We start from the raw sequence: 15,334 nt of genomic DNA on the forward strand, positions 1-15,334 counted from the left end.
CTGGGCAAGTTGAGCTGATGGGCTTGTTTCCATGGTAGACAAAAATGCTGGAGAAACTCAGCGGGTGCAGCAGCATCTATGGAGCGAAGGAAATAGGCGACGTTTCGGGACGAAACGTTGCCTATTTCCTTCGCTCCATAGATGCTGCTGCACCCGCTGAGTTTCTCCAGCATTTTTGTCTACCTTCGATTTTCCAGCATCTGCAGTTCCTTCTTAAACTTGTTTCCATGCTGTGTGATTCTCTGACTACACTTCAATTGACCGTAGAGCGGAAACAGGCCCCTCAGCCCACCAAGCCCGCGCCGACCAGCGATCCCCGCACACTTACACTATCCTACTCGCACTAGGGGCCAATTTACAATCGTACCAAGTCGATTAACCGACAGACCTGCACAGTCTGGGAGAAAACCGGAGATCCCGGAGAAAGTCCCAGGCAGGTCGCGGGGAGAACGTACAAAATCCGTGCAGGTCTTGTACCTTTCCCGTGGAAGGGAATGCATTAGAAGCTCATCAGGTCTCCCTATCCCATTTTGAAGTGGTTAAGGGCCTTTCCCACCAGCGTGCGATTGCATGCGTCTAGCGCGACCAAACGTGGTGGCTTGAGGCGTACGGCCTCGCGGGGCCGGTCCCACTTCCAACCGCGGCGCCGTCTGGAGTTGCGCGGGGCTGGTCCTGACATCATACTCACCAATCAGCTGGGCAGGAGGCGGGCGGTAAAGAATTTGGATGTCGCACGGCTTCGGGCGATGACGTCATCACGCAACGGCACGCGCTAGGCGTACGACGTCGAGACGCTGCGCACGCCCGTCGAGGCGGTGCGTAGGCCTCAATGCAGCTGCGGGTCGACAGGCCGTTGTCGCGCGGAATTTTTGAACACGGTCAGTTTTTCGGGGCCCCGCGCGATGTCGGGACCAGCTCCGCACAACTCCATACGGCTCCAGCGATCGAAGTGGGACCGGCCCCGCGAGGCCGTACGGCTCAAGCGACCACGTTAGGTCGTGCTTGCCGCATGGAGTCGCATGCTCGTGGGACACGCCCTTTAGGGTGACTGCAATGTGTTTTTTTTTTAAAAGGGAAACACTGGTTCTAAATGTGCTTTGTTTTTCTCTCTCTTTATTTAAACAGAAGCTGTTAAATGGATTGCATTGTTATCCCCCAGCAATGGGAAACACAACTCTGGCTTAAAAACAGTGAAACATAGAAAATAGTTGCAGGTGTAGGCCATTCGGCCCTTCGATCCAGCACCGCCATTCAATATGATCGTGGCTGATCATCCAAAATCAGTACCCCGTTCCTGCTTTCTCCCCATATCCCTTGATTCTGTTTGCCCAAAGAGCCCAAATCTGACTTGAAAATCTTGAAAATATCCAGTGAATTGGCCTCCACTGCCTTCTGTGGCAGAGTATTCCACAGATCTGATCCTGGATTGTGCATCTTTCCAGTTAACCCTTTAGTCTGGGATTATGTTCAAACAGTGGAGCAGCCGATAGAGCTGCTGTCTCACAGCACCACAGGCCCGGGTTCCATCCTGACCTCTGGTGCTGTCCCCGTGACCGCCCGGGCTTCCTCCGGCTGCTCCCGTTTCCTCCCACGTCCGGACAACGTGCGGTTTTGTAGGTTAATCCACCTACATTCATTGCCCCTTGTGTGTAGATTGGGTGAGCATAGAACTAGTGTGTGAATCGGTGATCGATGGTCGGCATGGACTTGGTGGGCTGAAGGTAGACGCATAGAAACATAGAAATTAGGTGCAGGAGTAGGCCATTCGGCCCTTCGAGCCTGCACCGCCATTCAATATGATCATGGCTGATCATCCAACTCAGTATCCCGTACCTGCCTTCTCTCCATACCCCCTGATCCCCTTAGCCACAAGGGCCACATCTAACTCCCTCTTAAATATAGCCAATGAACTGGCCTCAACTACCCTCTGTGGCAGAGAGTTCCAGAGATTCACCACTCTCTGCGTGGAAAAAGTTCTTCTCATCTCGGTTTTAAAGGATTTCCCCCTTATCCTTAAGCTGTGACCCCTTGTCCTGGACTTCCCTAACATCGGGAACAATCTTCCTGCATCTAGCCTGTCCAACCCCTTAAGAATTTTGTAAGTTTTGAAAGTGCTGGAGCAACCCAGTTGGCCAGGCAGCATCTCTGGAGAAAGAGGATGAGTGACATATCGGGTCGGGACCCTCCTTCAGTCACAGTCAGTCTGATGAAGGGTCTTGCCCTTGAAACATCACCTATCCATGTTCTCTAGAGATACTGGCCGAACCATTGAGTTACTCCAGCACTTTGTGTCTATCTTTTGGACAAAAACAGCATCTGGGCCAAACACAGGAGGGTGGGACATGTGGAGACCCTCCTCCGCTCAGTCCATCGTAACCAACCTGATCTCCCGGTGGCTCAGCACTTCAACTCCCCCTCCCATTCCCAAATCTGACCTGGGCATCCTCCATTGTCAGAGTGAGGCCCAGCGCAAATTGGAGGAACAGCACCTCGTATTTCGCTTGGGTAGTTTACACCCCAGCGGTGTGAACATTGGCTTCTCTAACTTCAAATAGCCCTTGCTTTCCCCCTCTCTCCATCATCTTCCCCTTCCCAGTTCTCCCACCAGTCTCCACCTAAATTCTATCTTCATCCCTCCCCTGACATCAGTCTGAAGAAGGTCTCAACCCGAAACGTCGCCCGTTCCTTCCCTCCAAAGATGCTGCCTCACCCACTGAGTTACTCCAGCATTTTGTGTCTACCTGTAGATGGGACATGTTGGCCATTGTGGGCAAGTTGGGGGCGCGGGGCCTGTTTCCATGCTGTATCACTCTATGACTATGACTATATCTGCATTTCTTTGCTTCCACATTTGGTGGGGGCCGAAGGGCCTGTTTCTGTGCTGTATCTCTAAACTAGACGTAACTAGACCGCACGTGCTTGGGCCAAACTGATGATGGACAATCGATCCTCGAAACATTCACAGGCCCAGCGCCACTTCTGGCTGTGAATGGGCAAAATGAATAATTAGGCATGAATAATTCATATATAATGAATAACGCGCGGCTCGGTGGCGCAGCGGTGGAGCTACTGCGTTATAGCGCCAGAGACTGTGGTTCGATCTGGTGCCTGTCTGTACGGAGTTTGCAAGTTCTTCCCATCACATGCGTAGGTGTTATGGGGCCAGTTCCACTTGGCGATTTTTTTTTTTTAAGGCAACTGCAATAGTCGTAGTATCCTCGCCAAAAATACGGTGACAATCTACGCCATCCCGGCGCCAACCTGCTACATCAGGAGAAGTCGAGCTGTGCTCATTGGCGTCAAACCCACTGTCGCCAAAACATTTTTCAACACGGTGAAAATTTAGCGGCGACCAGAAAGACGCGTCCACTTTTTGCGCGACTGAGGAGACGACTCCCGGCGAACATGTGGCGACAAACTAATCGCCTGTAGTTGCCTAAAAAATCGCCCAAGTGGGACAGGCCCTTTAGTGTGCGGGGATCGCTGGTTGGCGTGGGCCCGAAAGGCCTCTTTCCGTGCTGTGTCTCTAAACTGAACTAACTTAAACCACAAACCAGTGACCATGGAACTCGATCAATCGTCGAGCGAGCTTGTTGATTGGTATATTTACACTTGAACAATCTTTCCTGCAGGAAAAGGAAAGCTCTTCCTCATCTGATCAGACTACGCAGGTAAGTGTGCCTTTGCAATGTTGACCTTATCAATTTAGATATCTTCCTGTAGTTTAGATATTTTCCTGTAGCCCCACTTGCCTTTCCAGAAACACTCAAGCTCTCTCTTGAAAGCATCCAGAGAACCTGCCTCCACCGCCATCTGAGGCAGAGAATTCCACAGACTCACAACTCTCTGGGTGAAAAAGTGTTTCCTCATCTCCATTCTAAATGGCTTACCCCTTATTCTTAAGCAGTGACCCCAGGTTCTGGACTCCTCCAACACCAAGGACATGTTTCCTGCCTCTAGCGAGTCCAAACCCTTAATAATCTTATATGTTTCAATAAGATACCCTGTCATCCTTTTAAACTCCAGAGTATATAAGCCCAGCCGCTCCATTCTCTCAGCATGTGACAGTCCCGCCATCCCGGGAATTAACCTTGTAAGGATGACTCGGGTGAGGGAGGGAATGCGAGGGTTATTTGTTATTGGGGACAGCAATATTCATACCGCTGGATTGCCGGGCCAAGGGAAATGAGCTGTTGTTTTCCAATTTGTGTGTGGGCCTCTTGACAGTGGAGGAGAGAGGACAGAGAGGTCACTGTGGGAATGGGAAGGGGAGTTGAAAAGTTTGGCAACCGGGAGACCTCGCACCACCCGGCGTGGCTTTAATGGCCGCGGGACAATCACCATCGCCAGCTGGGGGCTATGACTTTGACTCTGACATCGGGGGGGCGAGAGTGCAGTGGAGAGATACGTTTATTTGGCCTCCATCACAGTTATGTGATGAATGTTTATGTTAAATGTAATTATGTTGTGTCTGGGGTCTATTTGTGTGTTATGTATGGCTGCAGAAACGGCATTTCGTTTGGACCTCCAGGGGTCCAAATGACAAATAAATTGATTCTGATTCTGATTCTGATTCTGAGATCCTGTCGGCCAAAGCGGACTGTGAGTGTAGGTGTTCATCGAAGCAATCGCCCAGTCTACGCTTGGTCTCGCTGATACATAGGGGCCCACACCGAGACCAACTAGTTCTGGTTTGCTGGATAATCTTTCATCCATACCCTCATCACAAAGTCGTGAGTTCAAATCCCACTCGTGAGCTTGAGGGTGACTTTTCAGTGGGGCACAGAGAAGTATCAGTATCAGTCCTGCTGTGTTTTGAGTTAAAACCCTCTAGCTGTTTTTATTCCCCCCCCCCAGTGCATTTAAAGATCTTATGACACAGCACAATGGAGTTACCCAGTACAGAAATAGGCCCTTCAGCCCAACTTGCCCTCGCCGACCAAGATGTACCGTGAAACCTATTTCCCCCATGCCTGGCTCACATCTCCCTAAACCTTTCCTATCCACGTGCCTGTCCAAGTCATCATCACACAGTGTGGTGACGGGCACTTTGGCCCAACGTGCCCACACTGACCAACATGCCCCATCTACACTGGTCCCACCTGCCCCCATTTGGCCCATATACCACAAAATTCATCCTAACCATGTACACTGCAAGGGCCAGGAAGCGAGCGGGCAAGATCATCTCTGACCCCTCTCACCCTGGCCACAAACTCTTTGAATCACTTCCCTCTGGAAGGCGACTCCGGACTGTCAAAGCTGCCACAGCCAGACGTAAAAACAGTTTTTATCCACGAGTAGTTGCTCTACTCAACAGCCAAAAATCTGTAGCCTCCCTTTGATCTGGTCTTTTGTTGGTTCACATGCTTGATCAATGGTGTTTTATCATTAATATTTTATTATTATTAATGTTTAGTGTTTTCTGAGCCATTTGTAACTGTCACTGGATGTCATGTTGTTACTTGTGGGCGGAGCACCAAGGCAAATTCCTTGTATGTGAATACTTGGCCAATAAGCTTACTTACTTACCTATTCAAATGTTTCTTAAATGCCTCTCAACTACCTCCTCCGGCAGCTCGTTCCATACACCCAACCACCCTTTATGTAGAAATTACAGTCACCATTCATGTTCCTATTAAATTTGATCCCCCTTCGCCTTAAACCTATGTCCTCTGGTTTTCGATATCCCCTTCTCTGGGCATAAAACTCTGTGTGTCTACCCATCTATTCCTGTCATATAAACATATAACCATATAACAATTACAGCACGGAAACAGGCCATCTCGGCCCTACAAGTCCGTGCCAAACAACTTTTTTTTCCTTAGTCCCACCTGCCTGCACTCATACCATAACCCTCCATTCCCTTCTCATCCATCTGCCTACCCAATTTATTTTTAAATGATACCAACGAACCTGCCTCCACCACTTCCACTGGAAGCTCATTCCACACCGCTGCCACTCTCTGAGTAAAGAAGTTCCCCCTCATGTTACCCCTAAACTTCTGTCCCTTAATTCTGAAGTCATGTCCTCTTGTTTGAATTTTTCCTATTCTCAAAGGGAAAAGCTTATCCACATCAACTCTGTCTATCCCTCTCATCATTTTAAAGACCTCTATCAAGTCCCCCCTTAACCTTCTGCGCTCATGATTTTGTACATCTCTATACGATCACCCCTCATCCTCCTGCGCTCCAAGGAATAGAGAGTCCCAGCCTGTTCAACCTTCTCAACCTCTCTCCCTGTAGCTCAGGCCCTAGAGTCATTGCAACATTCTCGTAAATCTTGTCCGTACTCTTTCCGGCTTAAAGGCATCCCAAGTTACTGCAGACTCACTAAGTTACTGCAGCAATTTGTGCCTTTTTTTTGTAAAGAATTTGAAAAAAATGTCTTTTAAATCTTGTTACAGTATGTGCCTCAACCACTTCCTCTTGCAGCTCATAACGCATGCCCACCCTCTGTGTGGAATGCTTGCCGCATGAGTCCCTATTAAAATCTCCCCCCTTAAACCTATTTCCAGTAGCTCTTGATTCACCTACTCTGGGTAAAAAGTGCATTCAACGTATATCTATTCCCCTCATGATCCTGTACACTTCTGTAAGGGTTACCCCCCCCACCAGCCATCTACATTAGCAAGGAAAAATGTCCCAGCCTGCCTAACCTTTTAGAAACATAGAAAATAAGTGCAGGAGTAGGCCATTCGGCCCTTTGAGCCAGCACCCGAAAATGCAGGAGTAGGCCATTCGGCCCTTCGAGCCAGCACCCGCCATTCAATATGATCATGGCTGATCATCCAAAATCAGTATCCTGGACAATGTTCTAGCTTCCTATGTCACTGGGAAATGTCAGGACTTTCAAATTAGAATGAGATAGGGGGAAGCAATTCGGCCCATCTAATCTACTGAGGAAAGACTTGTACCATCGCTAAAGAAGGTTAGAAGATTGATTCCTGGGGGTCAGGATCTTATGAGAAAAGACTTACAAAATTTTAGAAGATTAAGGGGGGGATTGTAGAAACTTACAGGCTAGGGGTGCAGGCTAGATGCAGGAAGATTTTTCCCCGATGTTGGGGAAGTCCAGAACAAGGGGTCACAGTTTAAGGATAAGGGGGAAATCTTTTAGGACTGAGATGAGAAAAACATTTTTCACACAGAGAGTGGTGAATCTGTGGAATTCTCTGCCACAGAGGGTAGTTGAGGCCAGTTCATTGGCTATATTTAAGAGGGAGTTAGATGTGGCCCTTGTGGCTAAAGGGATCAGGGGGTATGGAGAGACGGCAGGTACGGGATACTGAGTTGGATGATCAGCCATGATTATATTGAATGGCGGTGCAGGCTCGAAGGGCCGAATGGCCTACTCCTGCACCTATTTTCTATGTTTCTATGCCTCCCCCATACCCCTTGGTTCCTTTAGCCCCAAGAGCTAAATCCAACTCGAACTAAACTCAAGCTTAACTTTTCCTATAGCTCAGGCCCTCAAGGCATGGCAACAATCTCGTAAATCTTGTCTGCACTCTCTCCGGCTTAACGACATGCTTCCTGCAGCATGCTGCCTGACCCGCTGAGTTACTGCAGCACTCTGTGCCTTTTTTTTTTTTTTTTTTGTAAACCCACATCTGCAGTTCCTTATGTCCACACGTCACAACTGTGAGAGTTGTTGTAAAATATGGATTGCATTTCAAAGGCTTTGAACACTCTGAACACTGACCAAATACATCGCTGCACGTGTGACAATAGACTAGACTGAACTGAAATATTGCATTTGAAAATGTTATCTTTCTCGTTCAAATTATAATTAGCAAAGTAAGTTTTTTTTAAATTTCTCATTCTCGGTAATAACATTTTAATTTTAACCGTTTGGAAATGAGACATTAAATACGATGAGTAATGTGCCAAGTGCCGATGGTTTCAGGTGATCAAATTGACTTGCCCGTGTGTGTGTGTGTGTGTGTGTGTGTGTGTATCTCTCATCTCTCTGTCCACCCCCCCCCTCCCCGTCTTACAGCGCCAGAGACCCGGGTTCCATCCTGACCCCAGGTGCTGTCTGTACGGAGTTTGTATGTTCTCCCCGTGACCTGCATGTGTTTTATAGACAATAGGTGCAGGAGTAGGCCATTCGGCCCTTCGAGCCAGCACCGCCATTCAATGTGATCATGGCTGATCATCCCCAAATCAGTACCCCGTTCCTGCCTTCTCCCCATATCCCCTGACTCCACTATCTTTAAGAGCCCTATCTAGCTCTCCCTTGAAAGCATCCAGAGAACCTGCCTCCACCGCCCTCTGGGGCAGAGAATTCCACAGACTCGCCACTCTCTGTAAGAAAAAGTGTTTCCTCGTCTCCGTTCTAAATGGCCGACCCGTTATTCTTAAACGGTGTGTGGCCCCTGGTTTTCTCCGGTTTCCTCCCACACGACAAAGACGTGCAGGTTTGTAGGTCGGTAACATAACAAATTGTCCCTTGCTCTTAAGTGTGCAGCGATCGCTGGGTCAGCATGGACTCGGTGGGCCGAAGGGCCTGTTTCCATGCTGTACCTCTAAACTAAAAAAGAACTAAAAGATACAGCGAGGGAACAGGCCCTTCAGCCCATTGAGTGTGTGACCAGCGATTTCCCCCAATACATTAGCACACTAGGGCCAACTTACTGAAGCCAATGAACCTACAAACCTGTGTGGGTTTTTGGGGTGTGGGAGGAAACCGGAGCTATTAAATCCGAAACGCCACCTTTTCCCTTCCTTCGAAGATGCTGACTGTCCCGCTGAGTTACTCCAGCATTTTGTGTCTATCTTGGGTGTAAACCAGCACCTGCAGTTCCTTCCTGCACTCAAGTTTGAAGTGTGCGTGTGTGTGTGTGTGTGTCTACTCCCGTTGACCCCCTGGGTGATCTGATTTCCCCCCGTTCCTCCCTTGCCTTTCATCCTCTCTATGTCTCTGCTTCAGTTTGGTAAAATGTTTTTCTCACACATTTTCTTTTTTCTCTCTCTCACTCTCTCCCCCCCCCCCTCGCCACCGAAGGATATAGCAGATGCGTTGTCGGATCTCTCCCTCGAAGTGGCCCCCGCGGACTCCACCGAGGTGCAGGACCGACGCCGGTGGGAGGAAGGAAACGTTGACTATATGGGCCGGGACGCTTTCGTCAACATTCAGAGGAAGTTGGACCAGTTTCTGAAGTAGTGCATCGGATGTCGATGAAGGCTCTTCAGCGAAAGTGTTGTGATGGGTTTTTTTTGCGTATATATATATATTACTGTGAATGGCAGCTTATTTGTGGCAAATTTAATGTTGCCCGTTTGGTATTACACTGTAAATAGATTTTTGTTCCGGGTGAATTTTTTTTTTTTTTTTTTTTACATTCATTAGTGGTATTAAAAGAAATCTTTATAGATCAGTTGATTGTATTTTCCAAGACGTGGTGTTCTCCAATGTGTGGGGGGTTGATGTGCTCTGAAATATTAAATAACCAATGGTTTTGTTACCAAAGTTCATGAGTTCATTAGTTAGAGGAGCAGAATTAGGCCATTCGGCCCATCTAGTTGACATCTATCTTTCCCTCTCGACAGGGGCGGAAATCCCAGGGGGGGACAGGGGGGACATGTTCCCCGCCCGGATTTGAGAGGTGGGGGATGACCCCACCCCCCCCACCCCCCCCCCCCTCCCATTTTTTTGTAATCCGGATTTTAAAACCCGATGATATCTTCGCTTTCCGCAAGACCATTGGGGTGGGACTGCTGATCGAAGACGCCGATTGGACGAGAGAGACGTCAGTCACCAGGCAATGGGGCGGAACATGACGATTCATCGCGATGATTGGAGGAGGGAGGTGTCGGTCAGAGGCGGAGGTGGGGGGGGGGTGGGACTGAGGATGGAGCGCGGTGATGGGAGGAGGGAGACGTCTGTGGAGCAAAGATCAGAGTGGAGCTTGACTTGCATGCCCAGGTCAAGCGAAAAACACTCGGCAGCCCTGGACACAGAGCTGCGCCTCATCCGCGGACAGGATCGATCCCGGGTCTCCAGCGCTGCAATCGCTGCCTCACCGCCACTGGACCGTCCCCACCCGAGTGCCCCATTTCCCCCCTCCCCCCACACGCTCAGGGGTGGCCAGAGACGTCGGGGGTCAGATGGGAGCGGTGCCCCCAGGCCCACAGCCAGCGCTAAACCCAGCTCAACTGTGCCAGCCAACGAGGGCCCAGGTTTACAGCCAGCGCGGAGAAGCAGCGTTAGCTCCACGGCTCCGGACTGGTGTCCAGGCAGGGCTGTAGGTTAACCCGGTTAACCCGGCGAGACAGGCAGAGTTGAGCTGCATTTAGCGCTGCTTCTCCATGCTGGCTGTGGGCCTTATGCCGGCACCCGTCGCTAATTACCGTCCATAGGGCCCACGGCTGAAGCCTCGCGCATGTGTGTGTGAGTGTGCGCATGCGTGCGCGGCTGACAAGGCATTTTGTCCCCTGGTCCCCCCCATGTTTTGATAGCGATTTCCGTGCCTGCCTCTCGACCCTCTCATTGCTCCCCAATAATCGTACATCTTTGCCTCAACAACGCCCGACGACTTGGCCTCCGTAGCCGTCTGTCAATGAATTCCACAACAGGGAAGATATTATACACCAGGTGTACAATACGGTGGTGGCGTTGCAGCCTTACAGCAGCTGCAGCGTGGAGACCCGGGTTCGATCCTGACTATGGGTGCTGTCTGTACGGAGTTTGTACGTTCTCCCCCCCTGACCACGTGCGGTTCCTCCCTTACTACAAAGACATGCAGGTATGTAGGTTAATTGGTCCAGTGTATGTGTAAATTGCCCCTCATCATCGGCAGTCACTCAAAACGAGTATGACTGGCCTCGGATGGACTCCTGCGCGTGACTTTGTTTAACGTGGGGAGACTGGTGCACAGGCCGCCACCCCACGGCCCTTGACAGATCTGGGTCAGGATCCAGTGGCATGGAGTCCAAGATGACCGGAGACCCTTTTCTGCTCGGGGACGTCTCTTAGCGGCTCGTAACGCTAACGGCAGATACTCGAGAAGCGCGGTAAACTTGTGAAGACTCTTGAAGATTTTTCAACGTTGAAAAATGTCCACGAGAGCCCCGAGTACCTACGAGCAGCTATTACCGTAACTCTCCGAGTTTGAATCGGGTGGGGGAAACTCTTGAATGAGCTCGTACAGTGGGACTCTTGACCCTTGACAGGCCCTTTAAACTATCCTACACACTAGTTTTTTTGGCCTTCCATCACAGCTATGTGATGGATGTTTATGTAAAATGTAATTATGTTGTGTCTGGGGTCTATTTGTGTGTAATGTATGGCTGCAGAAAAGGCATTTCGTTTGGACCTCCAGGGGTCCAAATGACAATTAAATTGACTCTTGACTCTTGACTCTTGGCAGGCCCTTTAAACTATCCTAGACACACTAGGATTATCCAACAAACCCATACGTCTTGTGGGGGGAACCCGAAAATCTCGAAGAAAACCCAAGCTGGTCACGGGGAGAAACGTACAAACTCCATAGAGACAAGCACCCGTAGTCGGGATCGAACCCGGGTGTCTGGCGCTATAAAGCAACAACACCAATGCTGGGCCATGATGCAACCAGTCAACTCTACCAAAGATAAGTCACAAAATGCTGGAGTAACTCAGAGGGACGGGCAGCATCTCTGGAGAGATGGAATGGGTGACGTTTCGGGTCGAGACTCTTCTTCAGATTGAGAGTCGGGGGAGAGAGGGAAACCAGAGACATGAAATGGTACATAGCACAAATTAATGAACGCTATGCAAAAGGACAAATCAAAGCCTGCAACGATGACCAAGGAATGGTGGAGCCCACAATGGCCCATTGTTGGCTGTGGGGAAGGTGATAACAAGTGATACAAACGGTGAAATTCAGGAGGACGGCAGTGAAACTAAGGTGCAGGAGGGACGGAGATAGAGGGGATGCAATGGTTACCTGAAGTTACAGAAATCAATATTCATGACTTCTCCAATTTCAGGTAGTCCGTGCTTTCTCCCTCCTTCCCCTCCCCTTCCCAGCTCTCCCACAGCCCACTGTCTCCGCCTCTTCCTTTCTTCTTCCCATCCCCTCCCCGACCTACACATCAGTCTGAAGAAGGGTCTCGACCCGAAACGTCACCTATTCCTTCGTTCATTAATGCTACCTCACCTGCTGAGTTACTCCAGCATTTTTGTCTGCCTTCAATATTAATTCTGATGGGTTGTAAGCTGGCCATGTACTACCGTACACCTGTAGAGGTCTGGTTGCAGCTGAGGTCATCTATAAACAATTTCATATTAACCGGGGGACATTAATTTTTAAACATCCAGTCGTAAGAGGTAGGAATCGCTGGTGTGTTCAGCCTTTGATTAGATTAGATTAGATTCGTTTATTGTCATTCAGACCTTTCGGTCTGAACGAAATTTTGTTTCCCTGCTGTCATACATATAATTAAAAAAATGGCAAAAACACACAATCAACACAAATTTAACATCCACCACAGTGAGTTCACCAAACACCTCCTCACTGTGGTGGAAGGCAAAATCTTAAAGTCTCTGTCTCTTCCCTCTTTGTTCTCCCTCTGCGCCGAGACGACGGCTCAAACTCTGCGGGTGGTCGCTGCCTCGCCACAGCTCAGAGGCCGAGTCGGGTCTCCGCTGCTGCTGCCGCTGTCGCCGCCACAGCTCCAGGGCCGAGTCGGGTCTCCTCCGCCACAGCTACAGGACCGAGTCGGGTCTCCGCTACCGCCGCTGCAGCTGCCGCTGCTGCCGCTACAGCTCCAGGGCCGAGTCTCCGCTCTCCGCTACCTCCGCCACAGCTCCAGGACCGAGTCGGGTCTCCGCCACTGCTGCCGCTGCTACAGCTCCGATGCCGCCAGCTCCGCCATTAGGCCTCGGCGCAGACGGAGACGGGGACGGGGAATACTACCGAAGAAAAAGTCGCATCCCCCGAAGGAAGAGACCAAAGCATGTTTATCCCACCCCACCCACACACATACACAACTTAATAAAACAAAAATTAACTAAAACATGACAAGGAACAAAACGAAAGAAAAAAAACAGACGGACTGCAGGTGGGCCGCAGCTGTTAAGCCAGCGCCGCCATCTTGGAAAATGGTAGGAGCGGGGGCAGGTAGTGATTGTGGATGATCAGCCATGATCACAGTGAATGGCGGTGCTTGATCGAAACTTATGTCTGCAGGTCTGTTTACACTTTAGTGAAACAGTCAGCTTCTCAACCACAGCTGGTAGTTACACTTCCCGATTTCAATGTTTATTCCAGAGTTTGTTTCAGTGAGCTGAATTCAAGGTTCATGTGTTTGGTTCAGAACTGCAGCTTCCCGGATTATCACAGTGCTCCCATTGTGAACTCGGAATCAAAAGGCAAACTGCTGGAGAAACTCAACGGTTCGAACGATACTAAAGATTTCATATTAGAATGACGTTCATTCCGCTGCTTGTAAGCTGCCCGAGCGGAAACGTGAGGTGCTGTTCCTCCAATTTGCATGTAGCCTCACTCTGGCAATGGAGGAGGCCCAGGACAGAAAGGTCAGTACGGGAAGGAAAGTTGAAATATTGGCAACTGGGAGGTCCACTAGACCTTGGCGTAAATGTTCAACGAAATGGTCACTGAGTCTACGTTTGGTCTCGCCAATAGACAATAGGTGCAGGAGTAGGCCATTCAGCCCTTCCAGCCAGCACCGCCATTCACTGTGATCAGGGCTGATCATCCACAATCAGTACATGCCCCCGTTCCTACCTTCTCCCCATATCACTTGACTCCGCTATCTTTAAGAGCCCTATCTAACTCTCTCTTGAAAGCATCTAGAGAATTGGCCTCCACTGCCTTCTGAGGCAGAGAATTCCACAACTGTCTGGGTGAAAAGGTTTTTCCTCATCTCCGCTCTAAATGGCCTACCCCTTATTCTTAAACGGTGGCCCCTGGTTCTGGACTACCCCAACAGCAGGAACATGTTTCCTGCCTCTAGCATATCCAATCCCTTAATAATCTTATGTTTCCATGAGACTCCACTCACATCCTAAATTCCAGTATATACAAGCCCAGTCCCTCCATTCTTTCAACATATGACAGTCCCGCCATCCTGGGAATTAACCTCGGGAACCTACACTGCACTCCCTCAATAGCAAGAATATCCTTCCTGAAATCGGGAACACCGGATGCAGTAGATGAAGTTACAGGAGGAACATGTGAACCTCTGTCTCACTTGAAAGGACTGCGCCACTGTGCCGCCCTTTATAGCAGGTGTTAAGGACAGGTGTTGCAACTCCAGTGGTTGCAGGGGAAAGTACCTGGGGAGGGGGTGGTTCGGGTGGGAAAGGGTGAGTGGGCCAAGGAGTTGCGGAGGGAACGGTCCCCTGCAAAAGCGGAAAGGGCTGGAAACGGGAAGATGTGGCTGGTGGTGAGATCCCGCTGGAGGTGAAGGAAATGTCGTTGGATAATGTGTTGGATACGTAGGCTGGCGGGTGAAAGGTGAGGTCCAGGGGAACTCTTTCCTTGTCAATTACAATTTACAGTATGAACATTGAATTCTCCAATTTTAAGTTATTTCACTATCTCTCTTTTCCCCCCCATCTTCCCCCCCCCCCAAGCCCCACCCCCAAGCCCCCCCCCCCCCCCCCAATTCCGCCACTCGATTTGTTCTACCAGTTATACAGTTCGTCAGATTGTATCCCTCTTAAGATCACACCTTCTCTCACCAACAATGGGCCTACCGAGGCACCTCCCTGACTGAAGTCTTTTGTTGCTAACCCTGATTGATTTTTTTTTAGAATTTAAGAGATAGAAACATAGAAAATAGATGCAGGAGGAGGCCATTCAGCCCTTCAAGCCAGCACCACCATTCATTGTGATCATGGCTGATCGTCCCCAATCAATAACCCGTGCCTGCCTTCTCCCCATATCCCTTGACTCCACTAGCCCCTAGAGCTCTATCTAACTCTCTCTTAAATCCATCCAGTGACTTGGCCTCCACTGCCCTCTGTGGCAGGGAATTCCATAAATTCACAACTCTCTGGGTGAAAAAGTTTTTTACTCACCTCAGTCTTAAATGACCTCCCCTCTATCCTAAGACTGTGGCCCCTGGTTCTGGACTCGCCCAACATTGGGAGCATTTTCCTGCATCTAGCTTGTCCAGTCCTTTTATAATTTCTATGTTTCTACTCAAGTTCAAGTTAGTTCATTGTCATGTGTCCCTGCTTTGCTTCAGCACAACAGAACACAGTAGGCATTGACTACAAAACAGATCAGTGTGTCCATATACCATTGTATATGTATATACACACATGAATAAATAAACTTGATCAAGTGCAAATAAACAGATAATGGGGATGATTAATCATA

At 49.5% G+C, this 15,334-nt stretch overlaps 1 protein-coding gene across 1 annotated transcript in view; it reads left to right on the forward strand.

Moving 5' to 3' along the window:
* Positions 1–9,379, forward strand: part of LOC129694184 (glycogenin-1-like) — a 94,684-nt gene extending 85,305 nt beyond the window's left edge. The window contains exons 18-19 of the mRNA XM_055630902.1: positions 3,633–3,671; positions 9,007–9,379. Of these exons, the coding sequence (XP_055486877.1) occupies positions 3,633–3,671; positions 9,007–9,165 (198 nt within the window). The 3' untranslated portion in view covers positions 9,166–9,379. The remainder of the gene's footprint in view (positions 1–3,632; positions 3,672–9,006) is intronic.
* The last annotated feature ends 5,955 nt before the right edge of the window (positions 9,380–15,334 follow it).

Source organism: Leucoraja erinacea, unplaced genomic scaffold (assembly GCF_028641065.1).
Source record: "Leucoraja erinacea ecotype New England unplaced genomic scaffold, Leri_hhj_1 Leri_56S, whole genome shotgun sequence".
In the NCBI taxonomy this organism is placed as follows: Eukaryota; Metazoa; Chordata; class Chondrichthyes; order Rajiformes; family Rajidae; genus Leucoraja; species Leucoraja erinaceus.